At 34.2% G+C, this 23,932-nt stretch overlaps 1 protein-coding gene across 7 annotated transcripts in view; it reads right to left on the minus strand.

The window, feature by feature from the left end:
• Positions 1–23,932, minus strand: part of Il1rap (interleukin 1 receptor accessory protein) — a 133,482-nt gene that overhangs the window by 15,328 nt on the left and 94,222 nt on the right. For all 7 annotated transcript variants that reach the window (XM_074073526.1, XM_074073529.1, XM_074073530.1 and 4 more), the window contains exons 5-10: positions 22,981–23,146; positions 19,638–19,709; positions 17,565–17,691; positions 15,408–15,556; positions 2,210–2,359; positions 858–1,001 (exon numbers count right to left, since the gene is read on the minus strand). In XM_074073526.1, coding sequence (XP_073929627.1) covers positions 858–1,001; positions 2,210–2,359; positions 15,408–15,556; positions 17,565–17,691; positions 19,638–19,709; positions 22,981–23,146 — 808 coding nt within the window. The remainder of the gene's footprint in view (positions 1–857; positions 1,002–2,209; positions 2,360–15,407; positions 15,557–17,564; positions 17,692–19,637; positions 19,710–22,980; positions 23,147–23,932) is intronic.

A 23,932-nucleotide genomic window follows, 5' to 3' on the forward strand; every position in this document is an offset into this window, starting at 1 on the left:
TTTTCAAGGAAAAATAGTTTTTCAAGCTTAAGATTAGAGTCTATACATGGATTTCAAAGGTAGGAAGTTTCACAGTAAGTTTATAAATATTATTTACGTGTTTATTTCAAAAGACTCAAATGGACTGTTCTTTGTGTGTTACCATTTGGACTTGAAGAGAACAGACATACTTTTGTTTTAAAATGTTTGGAGCTTTTCTTTTTTAAATCGTATTAGAATACACTAGCCTTGTAAAACTTTAAAATACATCCAAATGTATACACGGATAGAAAACAAAAAGCAGATCCAATGAAAAGAGAAATTTGAGTAGCACTAGTTTGCTAGAAAATAAAAGCAAGATAAAGGAAATAAGAAAATGCCAAAGGCAAATGTTCTAATATTATCAGTGAATAATAGCAGGAAAAATTCTACATGACGTCTTCTGTAAGTCAGTTTATTAAAACTGAGTAAATCTCACTCTGTATAAAAACTTTAAAAATATTTAGTCTTTGTTAAAAAAACAATAAAAAATTCTAGGAAAATCAATGCAGATCAATCTAAATATTCTAAAAATACAAACATGAATTTGAAAGCTGTGTCATGTTAACAGGGCACTTGTCTACTGTGCACCCACACTCTTCTGACACTGAGTGCTTAAAATTAGAATGGGAAATATTTTAATGGCCTAACTGAGTTGAATGGTAAACATTTTACAATATGATTTTACTTCTAAAGAAGTTTCTATTACTGTAAAGAACTGGGCTTTAAGTATCCAAAAATGCCAATAAAGAGCTACCAGTCTTATGTATGATCCAATACTAAGGATCCAACCTTTGCCTTTCAGAATAGCATTATTTGTACTCATCTGAAATACCTACTTCCTCCAGGCAGACTGTCCCGGTCAAAGATACACAGCTTATATCCGAACTCATTCTCCAAAACTCCACGGAGTGTCAGTAACACAAATTCCTCTTCTTCAGCATTCCTTGCGTAAGATACATAAATATCATACTCCTTCCCATCTAGTAAAAGGAACACATTAATATAAATTAGGACAGTTTCTCAAAAGTGTTACCTTTATTCCCATTAAGTCTAACTTCTACATAGGAGACATTTTCATATGTATAAGTTAAATGTGATTTTCCACTTATGACTATCTCCAGGCAAAATGGCTAACAGAATTCAAATTTTATCTATCTTCTACATTCATCTCATTGGGTTGAGTCTATAGTGGAGAAAGACTAGGGCTGGCCTATTTAACTGTGAGCTAACAGGATAAGGACTTAAATTGTAGGTGCTGGCAGTGAATGCCACACAGAAAATTTCTACTCGCTGTCCTAGTACATCACCCACTAATATATGAGAGTTATAACTGTCTAAAACTGTCTAAATTCTACCTGAAAAGAATTACTGTCAAAATATACTTAGATCCAATGGACTAGTCTTTCAGAAGTTGCCTAATGTTAAAAGTAACAAGTCATTAAAAATAAATATGTGCATCTTCCAAAAGCTCACAGAATTAGAATTCTTATGGGGTGGGCCTAACAATTGGTGGTTTAGATGTCATGTTCTTACTGCTAGGAATATTTCCGTACTAGATCAGTGCTACTTATACTACAACACGCACATGAATATTGTTAAAATGCAGATCTGACTCTGGAGAAATGAGATCCAACAGTCCCCTTCTAAGAAGCTCTTAGGTGATGTAGATGCTACTGGGGATGGACCACCCCTTGAGTTTAATGTGTGAGTCCACACCGTCCAGCACAACAGCCAGAAGTCACAGCACCTGCCAACTACTTGAAATGCATCTGGTCTGAACTGAGATGTTCTGTAAGAATAAAATGCAAGGTGTATCGAATTTTGATATTTTTGGTGCCAAAAATGGTAACTATTTTATTAACTTTTTACTATTGATTACATTTTATTGTTAAGTCAAACATTATTTTTCAGTTGTTTCTTTTTACAATTTTTTAGTGTGTCCACTAAAAAAACTTTAAATTTCATGTATGGGACACATTATATTTTCTATTTGAATAGTACTAATCTAGACTAAATCACATATTGATCTAAGAAGAGAGAAAATATACAATGGAGAGATTTTTTAATAGTAAGAGCTGAAGTAAAAGGTAATCTGACTAAATCTTTCAGTGAACTCAGGTTTTATCATGTGAACATGTTTTGTAAAGATGACAATAGAAGAGATGTACACCAAGCTTCCATTACTTACCTAGAATGGTTTCATCTGTTCCAAAATGAGCCCGGTAAAAGAGGACTATCTCTAACCAGTAAACATGGTAAACAACAATGAGGATCACAACCAGGAAGACAGTGGCTCCAAAACCACAGGCCAGTTCTACTGTGTATCTCGGAGGTACCACTGAGGTGAAGGACAAAAATAAACAAACACAGAATTACTTCTACTGAGTGATCACACTGACTCATCATCCTGAAAATGCTGGGTAAGCCAAGCGACTGAATTATGCACCTAAGATATATGTGAGCAAGCAGAGATAACATGCTAGAGTTTGTGCACTACATTTTAATACTAGGTTACAGCATACTTATTCATTTATTTTGCAGTACCTGGCATAGAGGGTGTTTTTAACTCTTCTGTGATTTGAATAGACTCTACTAATATGCAAATTTAAAAAGGATCCTGACATTGGAAAGGATTAAGCAAGTTATCTAGTTCCACTAAAATTTTGACACCTAAATCTCCTCAAACATTTTTTTTAAATGTTTTGTTTTATTTTTTGAGACAGGGTCTCCCTGTGTTGCCCAGGCTGGCTTTAAACTCACAATCCTTCTGCCTAAGACACCTGAGAGCTGGGATTATGCCCATGTACCACATGCTAGGCTTGAAAATGTTTTTAAAAAGCATCATTCCATCCTTGGATTGACCAGATCTTGGAATGGAGTCCAAGAGTCCTACCTGGAGCAGTACATGATATTAGTAGAATTAGTAGAATTTTGATTATTGGAAAAGCCAAACTAAGTAAAAGTCTTAACGTGTTTACATTAGTTTTAGCTTCATTTTTTTTGTCTATTGTTAATATGGGAAGAATCCCTTTCTCTTATTTGTAAATAGGCTTTGAAAGTATTGTTTCCACTGAGCAGAAATAGAGAGCATCCACCAAATTCTGAGGATGTTTGGCTCTGGAAATGTCTCCCATGTCCACAGTTCTAGGATATACATTCCAAAGACTGATGTGCAATGTCTGGTTATGGACAGGTTTCTACATTTCCACTTTTCTTTTACATTGTAAACACTTTGGCAGATTTTTTGAAAGTATCAGAAAAAGATGGCAAGCATTTCCAAACTGACTAAAAACTAAATATCAACTCTGTAAACAAAGGCTGTTATTACAGGTTACCAGCCAACTTTCCCATCTCATTTACCTTTGTTCTTTCCCCTAGATTCAGGGAAACTTAACTTCATACCCTTGGTCATACAATGACTTCTTTCTGGAATAGTCCTTTTTCAGTTTTCAACTTCATGTGCAAATGACATGACATTGTATAAGCTTTGGTAGAATAAAACTGTATTTGCATCTGAGCTCTGCCTCTAGAAACTCCCACTCTTCCCTTTGTTTGATCCCCACATTTTGATTATACTCTAATTTGTCTCTGGGCTTGCTTCTTCACTCTCTTATTTTCTACTAAACTGTGCATTACCATCCTCCAGATGAAAATTGTCTTTTCATCCATCCTACCTGTAGGACACCTTATATCTGAATGAACATTTCCAGACAGAACACTTTATACTTCTATGATATTTAAAAGAAGCCTAACACTACACTCTATATCAGAAACTGCATTTGGTTGCCATATTAGCTTGTGATAACAAAGCTTAAGAATTTAAGGAGGGAATGGAGTATTTACTGGATCTGAAGCTGGAGCAGCTTAAATTAGATATAATTAATTTGACAGTTCCTTTATTGCCATCTAGTATTTGACAGAAGCTTTTGGGGTTATAGTGGTGGAGAAGACAGAAAAGGCCTCTGCATTTTGGGGGCTAATAGTCTAATGCAGGCAAGCAAATAAATAAGGAAATAAGTCAGTTAATTTTAAATAGTGATCAATGCTTTTTAGAAAAGGGTAATGTGATAGGGGTGACTGAGAGGGGAGATTGAGGCAGGGGCAGTATATAAGGTAGCGTGGTAGGGAACGCTTTTCTGGGCATCTGAACATTGCTGGCACTAATGTTTGAGAAAAGGCATGGACGAATCTCATTCACAGTTGGGGTTGATACTAAGGGTCTCCTTACTTTAAACCCCAGTACCACCGAAATAAATAAATAAGCAAATAAATAAATAAAATACTTATATATCTTACAGAGAAAGTGGTAACCAGCCTGGTGCTAAGCCTCAAGTTCCCTAATGAAAGGAAAAATTGGAGTTTTGAGTTTATTATCCCTTACCTAGGATATTATTCCTGCCACATGTCATGTATAGCCTGGGACTGAACAATTCAAGATTTTTACCAGGTACTCTTGTGTTCATTCTATGAATAATGGTACTTTAGAATAAGAAAATGCCATCATAAAATGCCAGAAACTATATCAGGATAGTTATTGAGAACTTACTGAGGCCAGTTCAGGTAACTGACATTTGTTGTATGCTTGGTATTTCTGAGTACAGGTTATGTTAACAGCACACTGGTAATTCCCAGAATTATTCTCAATATTTTGCTCAGCTATTTTGGCTCTCTTTAGATGGACATTTTGTAATTGGGGAGGGGAGGGAGAGGGAAAGTCATTGCCTATACTTACCTGAAATGGATTTTTCTAAATGTCAATAGAAGTCTTGCTTAATGACTAACAGATCAATTACCCTCACAAATTTCTCTCTGCTACATTCATTTTACTACTGCCTACTTTATTTCAATTTTGTTTCTGTGACACATAGTCACATGTATCATATTTACAGGCTACATTTGTGCAGTCATCTTGTTATCAAGAAGTTCCTAATGCTACTTAACTAATTGCACCTTTAAAATAATCCATCAGCTTGATTTTCTAAATGACCCGAGTTGTGTGCAGGACATGCTCTACAGACTCTTGTGAAAGGCAGTGTTGGCTTACAGGAAAAGGGTTACCCTCAGCCTACATTTCCTGTCTGGCCCACTGGAACCTCTGACATTTTGGCATAATGACTTCATTCTGATGCAATCTCAGTCAAAAGCATTTCTAATCAGAATGGGGTATTGCAATTTGACCAACGTGGACTCTGGAGCTCCTTATCTCATTGACTTCATTAACAGTATAATTCAACATATAAAAGAATACAGTCAACTGCTGTTGTTATTCCTTGAATCAGAATTTCCCCCATCCGTTTTGCAGTTCTATAGTAAAAATTGGTTCCAAATCCAAATTTCTAGCTAACCATTCTTGGATAAGAGTCCAACACTTCGGATCTAGTTTTGTCCTCTGCTAGGGTTCTAGTTCTATAATCATGTTTGTTCTTAGAAATCTAAGTTATCTATCTTCATTATAGTAGTAAGAGCCTTTCTATCCAGTGAGTCCTCCAACTGAACACCAACTACTTGGACTTTCAAGTGTTCCTTGCCAAAGAGCTACAGCATCTCTGTGTCAAATTGCTGGGGGTTGTGGGTAATTTTTGAAATTGTGATAATGGCCATTTTTCTGAGTTGCAAACAGAGAATGCTTTATTTAAATGATGGTAAACCAGAGACCCATGACTCATTTGACCTGCAGACCTGATTAATTTGGCTATTATACTATGTTAAAACTTCTACATTTTGGAATTTAGCTTCTGTACTTAGAGGACAATTGATACTGGATTAGTTTTCCTCTTTAATAGATAAATTAACAATTTTTTAAAGCAGAAAAGCTGGTAGTGTAGGAATGTCATGTGAGAAAATAGGACTCAGAAAAGATTAATCCCATGATCATTCTGGCTTTTTGTCTGAACACAATTTTTTGGTTGTAGTACAGAAAGGGGAAAGTCAAAAGACAACTGCGCTAAGGAGAGAGAGAGAGAAATTAGAGTTCAAGTCCATAGTGCTGGAATGAATTTATAGGCTTGAGTATCAGAGAGAAGAGTGTAGAAAATGATTCCTAGTAATCTGCATGGGATTATCTTTGCTTTTGGCCAAATACACTGCTGTACATATCTAGGGTGACACTTTACAAGGTTAGGGAAGTTGCTGCCAGGACCTGAACTACCCTAAGAGTGCAGGAGGCAACTGAATTCAGACTACTCAGAGGAAGGAAACTTTGTTTAGCTATCCAGAGATGCCAGAGAGGCTGTGACTTAAAAGTAGACCAATTTTTGCCCTACAGGAAAGGGTATTTCAAACTACTCTAATACACATAAGCAAGATACTATTTTAAAAAGAAAAATGCAAGTGCAAGCTTTCATGTAAATAAACCTGCTAGAAAAAAACTCAACACTCTTATAAAACCCAAACATTCATTGATATAATATTTATAATGTCCAGCAGATGATAAAAATACTGCATAGAAGAAAAAGCAAAAAAAAATGTGATCAACACTCAGAAGAAAAATCAGCCAATAAAAATAGAACTAGTACTGGGAAAAATGCTATAATTATAATTCAAAAACTGAAAACTAAAGTTTTGAAATCAAAATGCTACAAATCAGACATCACAAAAGAAACGATCAGTAGACACTAGAAACAATCCAAACATAGAAAAAAAGGATGAAAGTGGATGAAATGAACAAGAACTTCAGGTGCCTGTGAGGAAATACTGAGTTGTATATCCTAAATTTAACTGGAGGACTAAAACAAAAAATGGGAAGGCCAAGGAGACATATTCCAATAAATAATGGCCCCAAATTTTTGATTTAAATGAAAAATATAAATTTATAGAACCAAGTTTAATAATGCTAAATAAGATAACATAGAAACAAAGCCACACCTAAGGATATCATAATTTAATTTTTTAAAACTGATGAAGTCAAAATCTAAAAAATCTGCCAAAAGAAAAAGAAATGGAACATTTCTAAATGGAACCATAATAAAAACTGAGTCACATCATAAATAATATTAGTCAGAAGAGAATGAATGACATCTTTAAAGTGCTGAAAGGAAAAAAGAAAAAAAAAGGAAATTATTTCAATGTCAAATTGCATATCCAGTGAAAATATCAACAAAAACACCAGAACAGCATAGTATGGAAAATGTTTTTGTCAATAAATTGTTCTGGAACCACTGGATATCCGTATAAAAAGGTAACTAGCTGGGTGCCCCTGGCTTACACCTATAATCCTAGCTATTCAGGAGGCAGTTATCAGGAAGATCACGGTTCAAAACCAGCTCAGGCAAATACTTCACAAGACTCATCTCAAAAAAACTCATCACAAAAAAGAGCTGATGAAGTGGCTCAATGTTTAGGCCCCAAGTTCAAATTCAGTACTGCAAAAAAGGGGAACTAACTTCAAGTACTAGCTCACATTAGTCATTAAAAATAATACTTAGATGTGGATCATAAACTAAACGAAAGGTACAACTTCATGATTTGAAGTATTGAATGCTCTCTTGAGATACAGAAAACAATAACCACTAAAGAAAAAGTTAATAAACAACATTTCATCAAAAGTCATAACCACTGTTCATGAAAGAACCAGTAAAAAAACAGACTAACATGTTGCAAAATAAGTCTCTGACAAAAGATTGATATCCAGGGGAGATAAAGAACTTTTACAATCCAAAAATAAAAACACAATCCACTGAATGATAAAATGGACAAAATATTTTAATAGTCATATCACAAATGTTAGCGTATACAATAAGCACATAAACAAGCATTCATATTTAGTTACCAGGAACATGAAAATAAACCTACAGTGAGGAACCATCTCATGCTCACCCTGATGGTTAAAACTAAGACGAATGACAACACCACAAGTGAAGACAGACATCCAGAACACTTATTCTTATACAGTGGTACATCCTGGATGGGTCCATGTATGTAAAGTTCTAGAAAAAAAAAATCTGTTCTGAAAGGAAACTCAAAACATTTATATTGCCAAGGATGTGGGAGGTGGAGTAACAGGGATTAAGTAATAAAGAGAAGGAGCAGGGAGTTATCTGTATGGTAATGATAATATTCTGCATCTTGAGGGAATATTAGGTTATGTCATTATAGGCATTTCTCAAAAATTATCAAATGGTACACTCAAGTTACACATTTTGTTACTGTATTCAAGTTTTACCTAAAAAAACCCAAGAAAACTATAAATAAATAGTAAAACATCAATAATGGGATACTTTAATATTTAGACAATAACTTTACCAATGTCTGCAGCTACTTTGAAAGGCATCAAAAAATTAGATGAATTAATGGGTGGGAAGCAAAGACAGCAAAATTTTAATGTTAGAATCTAGGTAGGGTATGTGAATGCTGACTGTATAATTCTTCAAAATCTTCAATGCATTTGAACACTTTCTTAATAAGCACTGTTATATAAAAATTAAGATGAAATAAGACTTTTTAAATTAAAACAAATCAGAGAGGATTTACCATCAGCAGATGTGTACCACCAGAAATATTAAACTGTTCTCCTGCAAAGGAGGTGGTTTTCAAAAGGATTGTAGTTGAATGTGAGCCCATGCAAAAAGTTAACAAGACCCCATCTCAATTAATAAGCCCAGGATAGTGGTTCATATCTATGATTCAGGTGCAAAGGAGGCCAGAGATAGGAAGAGGTCCCAAAAGGGTAAAAAACATGGGACCCAACTTGAAAAATAGCTAAATCAAAAAAGGCTGGAGTGTGGCTCAAACTAGAGAGCACCTGCCTATCAAGTGTGAGGCCCTGAGTTCAAATCTCAGCACTGCCCCTAAACAAAAACAAAAAAAAACACAACTCTTCAGACTAAAATGATACCAAGAATGCATAGTGTGAGAAATGAAAAACTATCCAAATAAAAATCTTTTCTCCCCGTTACCTTCATTAAAAGATTTAAAGCAAAAATAAAAACAATGTTTTGTGGTACTTCATAACATATGCAAGAATAAATTGTATTATAACAATAAAAGGGTCAGGAGGGAAGAAATGGAAGTATGTCATCAGTTTCTCACAAAAATGTAGAAAGTGGTTAACTCAATATAAGCTAATAAGTTCAAAATAATTATTGTAAATTCTAGAAGAAAAAAACCCTAAAAACAATAAAAAACCAAAGAGGTAGAGCCAATAGGGAAAACAGTTTGATAAAGTAGAATACTAGGAAATTACCAATTAGTTTAAAAGAAGGTAGGAAAATAGAATAAAATAAAGAATAGATAAAACAGGTAGACAACAGACACAAGATGGCAGGATGAAAACCACTAAATAGTTATATTAAAGATAAATGAATTAAATATTAAAATCAAAAGGCAGAAAATATCAGATTAGATTAAAAATCCAAGACCCAATCATACGCTATATATAAGATATACGTTAAATATAAAGACATTGATAAAGAAGTGAAAAATATGTATCATGAAAACACTAATTGTAAGAAAAGTGAGTGCTAAGTTAATATTAGATGAACAATATTGCAGGAAAAATATACAAACATTTTATAATTTAAGAGTCAACCCATCAGAAAAGATATATCAATCTAAAATATGTGTATGCCTAAAAACATGGTTCTAAAGTATAGAAATAAGAGCAACTGGGAAAATCCATTTTACAAATAAAGAGTTCAACACCTCTCTCAATAACTGAGTGACTAAGTAGGTTGAAAAAAGTCAGTAAGAAGACAGAAGGCTTGAACGACACTGATGCCAACTGATTTAGGTGACAGAGAACAGCACACCACAAAACTAAAGGACATATAGCCTTGTGAAGTGCCTGTGAAATATTCCCTATGACAGGCAATATTTAAGAACATAAACAAAAGTACCAATATGCTTTAAATGAATGAAATTATAGAGTTTGGTTTTGGTCACAACAGAATTAAATACAGAAATTAGAATCAAGTAAGAAGCACCATGTAAAGCAACTTGTTACTCAGGCCTTCACTCCTCACTGACACACTGGAAGATGATTCCTGAATGATGAGCAAAAGGTGGCTTGGAGTAGTTGATGTCCATAGTCAGAACCAGAGACAGAGACTAGGTCTGTCTAGACTAAAATTCATGTTCTTCTCCCTCTACTGTACAGTTTTCTCAGGTGGTTCTAAGTTAGAGAAGCCTTTTCCCTAACTTTTATGTCCACTGTTTTTTTTTTGTTTGTTTAAACTTAAATAACACTATAATATATCACAAATGATTTTTCTCAAGAGTGAACATAAAATCAATTTTAAAATTAAAATGAATTTCCACACTTAATGAAAAGATGAAAAATATCCACACATGAATAAATTAAGTAGCATATTTCTAAATAATCCATGAGTCACAAGAAAATAAAAGAAAAATGGAAAATATCTCCAATTACATGGCAAAAAATGTAATATTTCTTGAATTTTAAGACTAATTCCATGAGAGAAATTCATAGCTCTGAATACTTATATTGGGAAAAAGAATTACATAAAATCAGTGAACTCAGTTTTCATTTTGGGATGATGGAAAAAGAGCATGTTAAATGCAAAGTAAAGAACAAAGGGAATGGAAATACAAATTTACTAATATCAAGAATGGCAGTGGAACATCATCAAGTATTCTGCAGACATTAAAAGAATAATAAAGAAATGATGCAAGAAAAAAGATAACAATAATGTAACAACTTAGATGAATCAGAAAAAAAAAATCCTCAACAGAGAAATTTCCAAACTGTCACAAGAAAAAACAAAATCTGAATCACTTCTAAAAAACTGAATTGATAATTAAAACTTTTCAAAAAGAAAACACCAGGCCCAAAGAGCTAAACGAGTAAACTTTTAAAATCTGAAGCAGAAATAAAACTAATTTTACACCCTGGCTTTCAGATAAGAGCAGAAGAGGGACCATTGTCCAACTTATATCATGAACCTAGCATAACCAACATTAGTCAAACACATAAGCAAGAAAATTGTAAGCCAAAAACCCTCACAACATCCTTAACAGGAGCAAAAATCTTAACACAAAACAATAGCAAATCAAGTACAGCAAATCAAGTATACATAAAAAGTCAATAAATTCTTGATTTATTGGAGTTTTATTCTAAGAATGCAAGACCGGATGATCATTTCAAAATCAATCACTATAAAATGTCACATTGATGGATCAGAAAAATAAAAATCTGAAGAACTGCTCAATAGGTAGAGGTAAGGATTTAACAAAACTCAACCCACTTATACAAGGAAGGAAGAAAGGAAAAAAAAAGAAGGAAGGAGGGAGAGGAGGGAAGGAAGGAGGAAGTCTCAGCAAATCAAAACCAGAAAGTTAGTGCCTAATGCAGAGAGAGGTCATTTACAGAAAAACCTACAAATAACATTACATATAATAAAAACAGGATATTTGGGAACATTTGGGAATAATTCAAAGATGGCTGTTTTTGTAACTTCCATCATTGCACTGGAAGCCCCAAAGAGAGAAACAGACAATAAAAATAATCAAAGGTGTAAAGTTTGGAAAGGAAGAAGTACAGATCTATTTATTTATGGGTAACAAGTTTAAGTGTATAGAAAATTCATAGGAATCCAAAAAGGAAAACAAATAAAAATACTATTTAATTAGTGAATTTGGGAAGGTCAAAATATCAAGATCAACATATTAAAATCAATTAATTACACATTTTTGTTTATTAGTGAGCAACTAGAAAGTGAAATTTAAAAATATTTCAATAGAATGAAAATTAAATATTTAGTAGTAAATTTGATAATACGCATTTAAGACCTATACACTCAAATCTTTTTAAAAATTGCTGAAAAATTAATAAAAACACAAATAAATGTAGAGACATATCATCTTCGTTGATGTGAATGCATATTGTTAAATCTTCAGTTCTCCACAAGTTGACATAAATTGAACACAGACACAAACTGATATTAAAAGCTATATAAAAATTTATGTTCTCTAGAAGAATCAAATCATCTTGGAAAAAGAGGAAGAGGTCATATAGTATTTAATTTCATAACTTACTTTAAAACTATGTTAAAATAAAGCAATATCTTACTAAAGATAGGCAAACAGGTTAACATAACAAAGTAGGGACGGCAGAAACAGATCACGTTCATAGAGACAACTGGTTTTTTCAGAAAGTTTTCAAGGGAAGAGTGAAATATCTTTTCAATATGATGCTGCAATAACTGGCTGTCTGGAAAAATAAAGCAAAATATCAAACTTTAAGCCATATCTCACACCATAAAAATAACTTGAAATACATTATAGGTCTGACTATAAGAGGAAATTGTAATAAAACACCAGTAGACCTTTCTAATTGAACACAGGCAAAGATGAGTGACAGTCTATGGAAAGCAGGCAAAGATTGGTAATGTAGGATATGGAAAGAATGAACCAGCAAAGAAGAAACTGATAAAATGAACTTCCAAAATCTTAAAAACTTCTGCATTTCCAAAAAATGAATTCATAAACTGCAAAAATATTCACACATCTTATAGTTGACAAAGAACAACAATCAGAGTTGTGTGTGTACCTTATAAAACATGAAATTAAAAACAAATGACCTGCCAGGGGTGGGGGTACACATCTGCAGTCCCAGCACTCAGGACAGAAAGGAAAGAAGATCTTCAGTTCAAGGCCAGCCTAGGCAACCTAATGAGACCCTGTCTCAAAAAGCCAAGGGGAGGTAGCTCAGTGGTGGAGCATTTTCCTACAGTGTACAGTGCCCTGAGTTCAATTACAAAAAAAAAAAAAGAAGAAAAAGTAAGTAAGTGACTGACAATTAGAGAACTATGATCGATAAGGTCATAAAAATGTCCAACTTCATTACTGCCTGAGAAATGCAAGTTAAAAACACAATGTGATGCCACTATGTATTTTCTAGTATGGCTAAAATTTTAACTTTTGCTAACTCCTTTGTGAGGAAGGACAGCACTGGAAATTTCTGCACAATGACAGTGAAATTTTAAAATGGTACAACCTTCTGGGAAGCAGGTTTGGCAGCTCCTTATAAAGTTAAACATACACCTCTCCCTATTCCCAGCCACTCTCCTGTTTCACTGCATATTTCACATGTTCACATTAGCTCCTTCTTATTTAATACTTCGCTTTTCCTGACTGGATGAAATACTGTTGTCAATAAAATTTACTTTGGTGAATTTGTCTCATTCCAGATCTTAGCATCTTCCTGTGTTTTTTTTAAAATAAAATCACCATTATTTTATCTTACTTTTTATTTATTTTTGCAGTGTTGGGCATTAAACCCAGGGCCTTGTGCATACTAGAAAAGCACTCTACCACTTGAGCCACACCACCAGTCCTTCCTGTAATTTTTTTGATGAAGTACATAGAAAGTTTTGTTGATGAATTTAGAGAAGGACTTACGCACATATTGCATGAATTTGAGCTCAGATATCACCTCTAAACTTCAGTATTAGCTGGCTCAAAACAGAAGCTAAATAAACAAATTCACAGCTCCTCTGGTCCCACTGGACATACACAGATCTGACTAGATTATTATCTGACCATCCTTGAGGACAGACCATCTGCTCAGTGAGTCCCAGTGCCCTTCCCGTCTTAGTGCTGCCCGCACTGATTTCAGAGCAGAGGCTTTGTTCTAAGGTAACTACTCACATGGCTCAGACTTGTGTTTCACTCCTTCATAAAATGTTATTTCACTTGGATGTTTTGAGCCTATCCTTTGACAATAAGTCACTAATTTATGTCATTCACCATAACTGATCACCAGAATACATGCCTCAGAAGAACCCCACAAAATGTTCCACATTTAAGAAATTAAGAGTCAGGTATATTTGAAAATACTCTGTCTAATAATTCAACCCTCTGAAAATACTCATATGAAATCTTATATTGTTTAACGCTTTAAGGTCCTGAACTAAATTAATTTTATTGATTTTGTTTAACCTAAACTGTAATGATATTTATTTGACTATAGAAGTCTTTGTCAAATAATACCTATTAAAACCTTGTTCAAACAGTGAGAACTAACATTTATTCAGCATTTGGCATAAGATGAATTTATGCCAGTACCTTTTCTGAACACTTTTAAGTAACCCAACAAGGTATTAGTATTATTGTTGCCTATTTTAAAGATAAAAGAAATTGAGTCTCAGAGAGAATCCATGACTTTTTCAAAATCACAGTTAGGATGCAAAGAAACCAGGGTGTCAACAAACCAACTCTAGAGTACAAATAATGCACTGCAGTGTCATAATGATTCTTAGCAGTGCTTTTAGGAACTAACACTGAGAAGCACCTACAGTATGTACTTCAGGCTTTACAGTGGCTTCTGACGAGCAAAGTTATCCTGAACAAATCCACTCACACTCCATAAGAGCCATAGACACTTCAGGCCACACTCCTGTCTTTCTCATTTGTAATAACATGTTCCAGCACTTCCTGATTGTCTATCACCTTTACAAAAGAGATCAGGCCCCGTTGAAACATAACAATTATAAGCTGGTTTTTTCACTTTTGATATAAATATGAAAGCTCTATCAAATACTAGTATCCAGGAAATTTCTGAATGACCTGACTGCCTGTGAGATGTCATTGTTTCTTTTCTCAAAACCACTGAAAAACATTGTAGTAGAGACTGAGATTCTGTTTCAGCCGAGAGACACACAGAGGACTTCAGATCATCTGCTTCAGGAGCAACAGCTCACACAACAATGTTTTTTTCAGTTTATTCATTATAGAAAATATGGTAATATTAACATAGATATCATTTAAAATTATATTTTCAATAATTTTATTTTAGCAATTATGGCTTGTGGACATTATAAAACTACTTGAAAACTGATAATAGCATTTAAAATTATAACTTTAGAATTACATTTTTTCTGAGATTCAATATTCTCTACCTTGCTTACCTATGTGCACAATTAGACAGTTGCTATTTATGTTTCATTAGTATAGCTACTTCTAAGACTACTGATGATACACACATAAATCTTCTGGAAAAATTCCAAAAGTATTAGGTCATATGGTATGGTCATTTTCATGACTTCTGAACTCTGCCATCAGAACTTTCTGAAAGTGTCTTTATAATGCACTCTTTATGTGACTATCAGCCTTACTATATTTTCTGTAGCTTTGAATATTATCTTTTCATTTTTAATGATCATACAGATAAAAACGGTGCTTCATTATTACAATCCTACTGAACTTTTAGCAACAGTTGAGCACAAAGGTAATAATACTATCAGCAATAATATTATGAGGATGTTCACATAAATGGAAATCTTCTAAGATTCTTCATTTAACTTTGATTCATTACTGAGTCAGAGGCTGTGCTAGACGCAGGAGCTCTCTCCTCCATCTCTCTCTTTCTCTTATTCACCACCATGTTACATTTGGCGCTCACAGATTCATCCGCTGAGCACATCCATTACCTTTCTGTTTCACCTTGGCCGCTTTGTCAACTTCTCCTTTAGCATTTCTAGCATGACAGACATAGTTGCGCCTGAGATCCTCGAGGGTAACTTTCTTGATGCTCAAAATCTGAACTCTTGTTTCATCTTCCGTTTTAGAATAACTTACACTAAACATGGGGAAAAGAAAATCACAGCATTTGTGAGACTCGCGGGCCACGCACTACGTGCAAATCAGACAAGTGAGCAAACACAGGGCCCTAGGCCAGGGCAGACAGAATGTTGAGAAGCCACAGTTACAAAAGGAGAACAAGGTATCAGTATTCGCTTTTTCCATCTATGCCGCGCACTATCCTAACGCCAGCTCAAATTCCAATGTTGACTTTTTACTCCGCTCTCTCTTCAAAGCAAAACGGCTCCTTTGCTCATACCCCTGAGGTAGGATGCTGAATCTGTTCGAAAAGAATCTTCTGGGAGCAGGCCCATTTGATTTCAATTCAGGTTTTACCATTTACTGCTATACACATTAGGTTAATTTACTGAAATATTCTGAGGACTGAATACTGTAATGCACAAATAGTAGAACGATGCGTGGTAAATGTTCACTAGTATTACTATCCCACAGTAATAGTTGCTGCAGTAGAGTGATTCCAAAACTTGGATTCTGAACATAGGTAGAATAGTTTGGTCAAAATGCTGAAATCTCATAGTTAAATCTAACATATAAAGAGAAGAAACTGCTCAAAGTAAGAAAACTTTGTGAAAATAAATATGCCCAAGTCACAGTGAGACAAAAATCAAGTGCTTTGGGTCTAACATCAAGGTTTAACACCATTTGAACTACTTTGCTCAAAGAGGAAAAAAATATATACCTTTCCTACAGCTGACTGTCATCCACATTGTCCTTTGGATTAGGCTTACTGTCAGTCATAAAAATTTGGTGAAAGGGCTTGATTGACTTAGCCTGAGTTTAACTCCCCTGCTCTCCTGAACACTGAGATTATGTCTCAATTACAACAAGGAACATTTATTCATTCATTATTATTATGAAGATGGGAATGTTTGGAATTCCCGAAATGATCAAAAACTCTCCTTGTAGTTTCCAGCCACATTTTTCAGCAATTTCTTCTGTAAAAAAAATAATTCCGTTTCAGGATGCATCTTTTGTGCTTTTCAATATACTCTGCTTCTCTAATCTCTAGGCCTTTGCACATCATATTCCTTTCATCTGGAACAATCTTTCCATTTTATAATCTATCTTATTTCTACTCATCCTTCACATTTTGATTTTGATGCTATGCCATCTGAGAAGCATTGCTTAATCTCCCAAAACTGCTAGAATCCCCTATTAATTCCTCCTGCAACATCCAATCCTTCCCATTCACTGTATTTATCACATTATATTTACATGTCTACTCTATTATTATTGCCTCTACAGAATCTACCTCTTGAGGGTAAGAACCTGATGCAAAGTAGACATTTTGTAATTTCTGCAAAAAACCTGAACTTAGAAAAGAAATAGCTTTTGAAATATGGAGACTCAAGTAAGTAGCTTCAAGTCTATGATAAAAGTCTTAGAACTATTTTGTCACATAGTTGATTGATTTGTTGAACGAATTGCTCTTTGGCAATTTATGTTTCATTTACAGGTAAATTTTCTGTGTTCAAAGGCCCATACTTTCCCTTTTGTCACTATCCTTAAAAATCAGTTTTATTTAAGAATAAAATGAGCTGGGTTATTATTTTAAGAGTGAGTGGTATTATTACCCATTTACTTAAAAAATAAAGTTAAAAGAACATAAATGTATTTAATCAATATTTAAAAAATAGTTATCAAGTACTTCAGAAAGAGGAAGATAGGAAATATGTGCTTACTATAAAGTGAAAACTAAACATAATTACCCGAAGCACCAATACATAAACACATAGTCCAGGAGCCGTGTGGGAAACCTGGTGAAGCTGCCCAGCCTCAGGACATTGTCATTCAATCCTTTAACAGTTGTGGGCAACATGCGGCCCTTCTCTATGACCCCGCTTTGGGATGCAGCCTTCAAAGATTTGAAAATCTTGCTAATTTTCAGGCAAAAAAGGGAATTTTATGTTCATTGATTAGTGTACATCAAAGGGCCTTAGACTGAGAGACAGCAATTACTCATCCCTTTCATGCTCACATGATACCTTTCATTAATGGTTATGTCAATAGGGATGTCATCAGGCTTTTTCCCATCAATGGTCCACCAAATCTCATTGTGGGAGTCCATTATGAAACTAAAATAGACTTTACAGGGGATGAGTAGCTCCTCTCCTAAAAATAATTAAGAAAAAAAACAAGTTAAAACTCATGATAACCCATCAACTTATAACTTTCACGTGATTATATTACACTAATTCTCTAAAGGAGTATCATAAGGTAATGAACTATAATTCATTCCAAAATCAAACATACAGATAAACAAAAAATACAAAAGCAAGAAAAGAAGGCCAGCGACCTAATATGAAATTACCAGAATGGCCATTTTTTAAATACAATCTCAATATGCTCTAAAATGGCAGAATTTGTTTAAAAAAGCTCTGACAACCATTTTAGCCCTAAAACTCCACAGATCACTCCTCCCAATTGTTATTTCTCTCATAAGCAAAGGAAATTGTTCCCCAGTTCTTGTGTCCTTGTCGTAGAAGATGGAGTGACACTATTGCTCAGAGAACTGCACAAGGAGTCTTCATACTGAAACGTTCAAGCTCTTCGGGTGCATTCAATAACAATTTCAAAATACCAATTCTAAGCTGTATTTCTGAGCTAGAACATGAGGTCAGGGAGATGCCCTGCAGGGACATCAGTGATAATAGGTGCAATGCACTCACTGAGAACTTGGTACAAGTGACTGTTATAAATATTGATACTGGTACATTAATGTTTTTATTTAACCTATTAAAATTTTTTCCCTGTTCTTATTTATTCTTAGACAAACATTATGAGGCACATCTTAAACCCATGTTTTACAGAGGGAAAAATTCATGGGTGTTAAAGGACACTTTTAGGTCAAGCTGTTAATTAGTAGGCGAGAATTTGAACTAGACTGGATCTGTTATACCAGTTTGCTCAGAACAGTTTTATTTCATGCCTGTTTTCCTGGTTAGCTATTGATATTGACTGCTTTTATGCTCAAGTGTTTAGTTTGGAGGATAAATTACACTGGCACTCTAATTTGAACTTAGGTTCATCTGACCAGTGGTTATGGTCTACTATCCACTCCAGTTTGTGGCTCTTATGCCTTTTTCCCTCTAGTTTTTATATCAATATTTCACTTAGGATGATAAAGTGAACATGAATTCAGGATTGTTCTTGAAGCATGATACAGTAAGTAGATAAAAAATATTTATGTGATTAATTAGAATTTACTCTGACAGAAGAATGTTCATATTACTATCTAAAACCAGAGCTAATTCTAGGAAATTCAGCTCATTTGAGGTTGGGAGGTCCCTTTATTATGTTCTCTACTTTTTACAAGTCAAATCATATTTGAAAGATAATCTAAATGTTTTCTTCTTCATATTGTTCTTCACCTATGTTGATCAAAGACTCCATTGTTTTTAGTTCATTTTAAAACAAATGTTCTTTTATATCTCTCATTGGGTCTTGGATGACTTTATTGTAAAGGATATAATTAGAAAATGTTAAAATTTTCTACAGTTTTCTATTAACTTAACTGTGGGAAGCTTTGAGTCAAAAGAATTATCTCTTATTTGATCAGTCATAACGATCTCTCTAGAATGACAAAATTATGAAAATAGGAGACCCAAAGTGGCATAGCAAACATTTGATAGTGTTCTGAATCCAGGTTTAGTACAGCTGTCATTTTAATCTGTAATACTCACGGTCCTGCTCCACCCTCTGAGCTTTCATAGCAGAGCAAAAGCTTAAAGGATGTCGTGTTCTCATGACGTAGCTTCAACAAACAAAATCCCTATGCAAAATCAAGTTTTCATCAAACAGAAATCACTAATAAGCAGATAAGACTGCTAGCAGAAGAAAATGGGAGCAGACTCTGGAGAGAAGTAGAGAATCCCTGAGCTGCCCTGAAACTGATGAAGCAGTTGGTCCCCAGATGCCTTGGTATCTGAAAACATTTTAGTTTACATTCATGTACTCCTTTACAATAGCTCTTTACTGTTTTGTGTTAACTTAAGTGACACTTTATTTCTTGTAATTAAGAGAATCTAACTGTAATTCAGAGGCTGAGCTATAATTACCTGGTTCTTTCTCATAGACCACACGATCATTGGGTGAATAGATCTGGGGTGGTATTGCATCTTTTGGAGAACCTGTGACCAAAAATAAAAAAGAAATGATGTTAAATAATTTGCTTTATTCAAATGTCTCCTGGGATGCCTTGCCAAACTTGCTAGCATTGTTTGTCAGTTCTTGAGTGTCTGTAGTCGAACATATACTCATTTACTGCACTTCATTTAAAACAAGCAAAGTGTGACATAATAGGAAACATCTACTTGGTCTCAGTTACTGATTGTTACTGGTTCCTGACACAGAGCTCCTAAAACCCTTTTAATTTCCTGAGTGTTAAGGATAATATGACAATCCTTTTTATCTTAGTTCCCAGTTCCTGACCCAAAAGTTTCTAAGACCCTAGGAATCTCTAAAGTGAGGAATTTGGTTTTTTTTTTTTATGCTACTGAGATGAATGGTGGTTGTGGGTACTCTAGACAAGGTCAGAGTGAGTGTCCATAGCTTTCAGAAAGACCAACTCAAGATTAAAGGGCTGAAATTATCAGCCCCAATCCCTCTCCTCCAAGGGAGGGGAAGAAAGGGATTGCGATTGAATTAATCACTAATGACCAATGGTTTAATCAGTCATGCCTGTGTGATTGAACTTCCATAAAACCCTAAAGAGTGAGAGCTGGAGAGCTTTTAGGCTGCTGAGCACATCATCTACCTGCTCTATGTAACTATGTGGCTGTACATTTGAGTTCACTGTAATGAAGTAATATAAGTAAAGTGATTCCCTGAGATTTGTGAGTCACTATAGGAAATCGTAGGACCTGAGGAGGAGGGTATAGGAACCCTGGATTTGTAAGAAAGGGACAGGAGTTTGAGTAACCTGGGGACCCACCACTTCAACTGGCATGTAAACTGGGGGAGAGGAGGGGGATCAGTCTTGTGGAATTGAGCCCTTAATGTGTGGGGTCTGTGCTAACTTGAGGTAGTTAGTATCCAATTGAATTAAATTATAGGAAACACAGATGGTGTCTGCAGAGAATTGGAGAATTGCTTGGTGTGGAAAATGCACACGTTTGGTGACAGAAGTGTTGTGAGCACAGAAAAACAGTTTTTCCTTTGCAAAGAAACAAACAAAACATATTGAGTTCCCTTCATGTTTCAGGCAGGGATTGTTTTTGATTGTTTAACCAGTGCTCTTGACTTCCAAATTTATATCAGCTTGACCTCTCATGCTACATTGTAATTAATTGCTTCTATATCTTAATTATTTCCTTATGTATTTCCTATTTTTATATGCCAAATTTTTTTTATTTTAATTCAAAATATGGCCTGAAGAAGTATATATTTCAATTACAATATATGGTTATTGGTCATGATTATTATCTAAACATTTCTCCTCAAAATGCTCACAATTTCTAGCATGAGACTTGGTTAAATAAGTACTAAATGAATGCATAGATAAGTAGAAAGTTTTAAATAACAAGTTTAGGGCCACCACATAAATCTTCCTGAATTATCAGCTAAATATTCATTTATGAGATTGCCAGTCTTTATCATAATCTATCCTCCTAAACTGGAAGAAAAATACCTTGAAAGAGCTTTTTAGTGTAGTATTTAAGAGCATGGATTTTAAAGATTTCCTGACCAGGTACTAATCTTGATTTTGTAATATACGAACCCTATGAACCCAAGTATTATTTAATCTTTGAAAAACAAATTTTCTTAACTCTAAAATCAAGATGTATAAAACTTGCCTTATAGTTCTGTTATGAAGAATAAAATGAGGTAATATATATTAAGGCATCCACCAGTGATTATATAATAAATATTCAATGTTTTGCAGCTTTAAAAATTGAACTTGTATTGCTTGACAGTTAGTCAAGAGCTACTCTTACTCCCATGTTTGTGTCCATCAAGTTTTATATCTACAAATCAGGGTGATCAAGAACACCTACCTGCTCACAACTTTTGAAAAACGGATACATTAAAGTGTATACATTAGAAACAAATGTTGAGGTGAATGTAAGCTTAAATAATTAATTCATGTGATTTCTAAAATCTACTCATGTTGGATTTCAAATTTACTCTTCTTTTTTTCCTGAATTAATGGCCAACTCAGCATTTTTGCAAAAGTAAACAGAGAAAGAGAAGTGATTATAAACTTGTTTGATTTGGATTTTATTTGCACTGTTAAAACTGGGATTTTTAAATATATGATTTACAGTGAAGCTGGCATCAGACCAATAGAAAAAGCCCTAATAGAGACCTGGGATTCAGAATTACTCCTTCTAGAAACTCCTGGAGTCTCTCTAAACAGGTTGTTTCCTGTTTTTGGCATTCAATGTTTTCATCTAGTAAAAGAAGGAGTATGGAAAAATATCACTCCCATATGTTATCATATTAAACATTATAGGCACTTATCCTGATGTTAGTTCTCTTGATTTATGGGTTTGGTAGGAGGCTCAATTCTTTCTAACCATTTTCCTTTCTAGTTTCCTATTTCTCAGCCTCTGTTCTCTCAATGCATAATGATGGTTATACAGTGCTAGCACATACCTACAGCAGTTTCAGCATGTAGAAAGGTATTATTCCAACTAATACACTTTCTTCTGTGATTTCTTTTGTTTTTGGAAACAGGGTCTTTCTTGTTTTTTCTTATGGCCTTTTAGAAATTAAAAGCATTCTTAGATCAGGGATATACAAAGAGTTCTTGGGTGTACGTGGATTATGGGTCATAGTTTGTTAAACCTTGATTTAGGGGAAAAAGCCCACTCATACACCAACTATACAATAGTATGAGAAATTACTGGTTTTCTTTTTTGACATTATTACCAACATCATTCATTGAGTCTTGCCTATGACTGCATTACCATTTGTATAAATTATTTCTACTATTCTAAGTTATTCTAAATGTTAGAAAGTCTCAGTTTCACTGTACAGATTAGGAGACCATAACTTTGACCAAAGTCATATGGCTTAATAAGGGGGAAATAAGATAATTTGAACACAGATCTGTTACTCTTATCATTCTCTGACATACTTTACTTCACTTATTCATACTCATTCAATCAGCCAATAGTTATTGAGTGCTTACTATGTATGAGGAACTGCTACAGGCCGTGGGGATAAAGCAATAAACAAAAAATATCTGTTTTTCAATAGGGTTTACATGCTTGCGTATAATAAACTATTAAGAGTCAGAACAAGTGCTAGAGGCATGGCTCTAGTGATAGAGCACCTGCCTAGCAAGTCCAAGGTCCTGAGTTCAAACCTCCATACCTCCAAAAAACAAAGAGAGTCAGAACAAGATTGTTGTCTTTGTGTACTAGCATATGTGAATGACAGAGAAGTCATGCTTACCCACCACCTTTACACTTAGAGTCCTGGTAAGATGAAAGGTATGTCCATTTTCTGGATATGTAACAACACATGTGTAATTTCCATTATTTGAAACCAGGGGAATGAGGAAACTCAAGTTTCTGCCTTCAGGTAATACATTATGAAAGTTATATATTTCAGAACATTCCTAGAAGAAGAAAAATTATGTTTACCACTTTGATATTGCATGAAAAATATCCAAACACACAGACTTTCATATCTAGTTTTGCAAAAAATCTATGTTGTACTTTTTACAGAACAATTTTAATAAGTGTCTGGACAATGTTTCTGCAAAGAATACATGATATAAATGTCATTAGCTTTTCTGGAAAAAGAAATTAAAATTATACACTGAGATAGGACTTCAAAAGTATAGGCTTCCTGAACCAGGATACAGTATTCAAATTCTTGGAATTCCATGTTTATGGTGAAGCAATATTAAAGTTTGAAATAATCACTAAGAAAATTTGAGCAACTGCAAGCTTCACATTAGAAAATAATTCTTTTTCACTTTTCTGCAGTTCTTTTCTGATTAAATTAATTTAGGAATCCAGTCACTCAGATAAATTTAAGACTCCAATTTAGATATCTGATTTTAGCATTCTTGGTCAGCCTGTTGAATTGCTACATGGTCATGTCAAACATTTTTGTGTTTTTCCTCCATCTTAACCTGTTTTCACAATTGCATATTATAGACTCATAATCTAAAAATTGAAAGCTTTTTTATGGGCATTGTCAGCACCTAAGAGTTTATTTCAGCTTCTAAATTATATTTTGAGTCAGCTGATGTTTAAATTTTGAGATTGCATAACCTCACACAAAATAACTAGATTTTTATTTTTGGATCTCTCAGACTTACCAGTTGGCTAGCTAACTATATTGTTTTATTTTAGTACAAAAAAAAATCAATATATTATCTGTGACAAAAATCCAT

The sequence above is a fragment of the Castor canadensis genome, chromosome 5, assembly GCF_047511655.1.
Source record: "Castor canadensis chromosome 5, mCasCan1.hap1v2, whole genome shotgun sequence".
Lineage (NCBI taxonomy): Eukaryota > Metazoa > Chordata > Mammalia > Rodentia > Castoridae > Castor > Castor canadensis.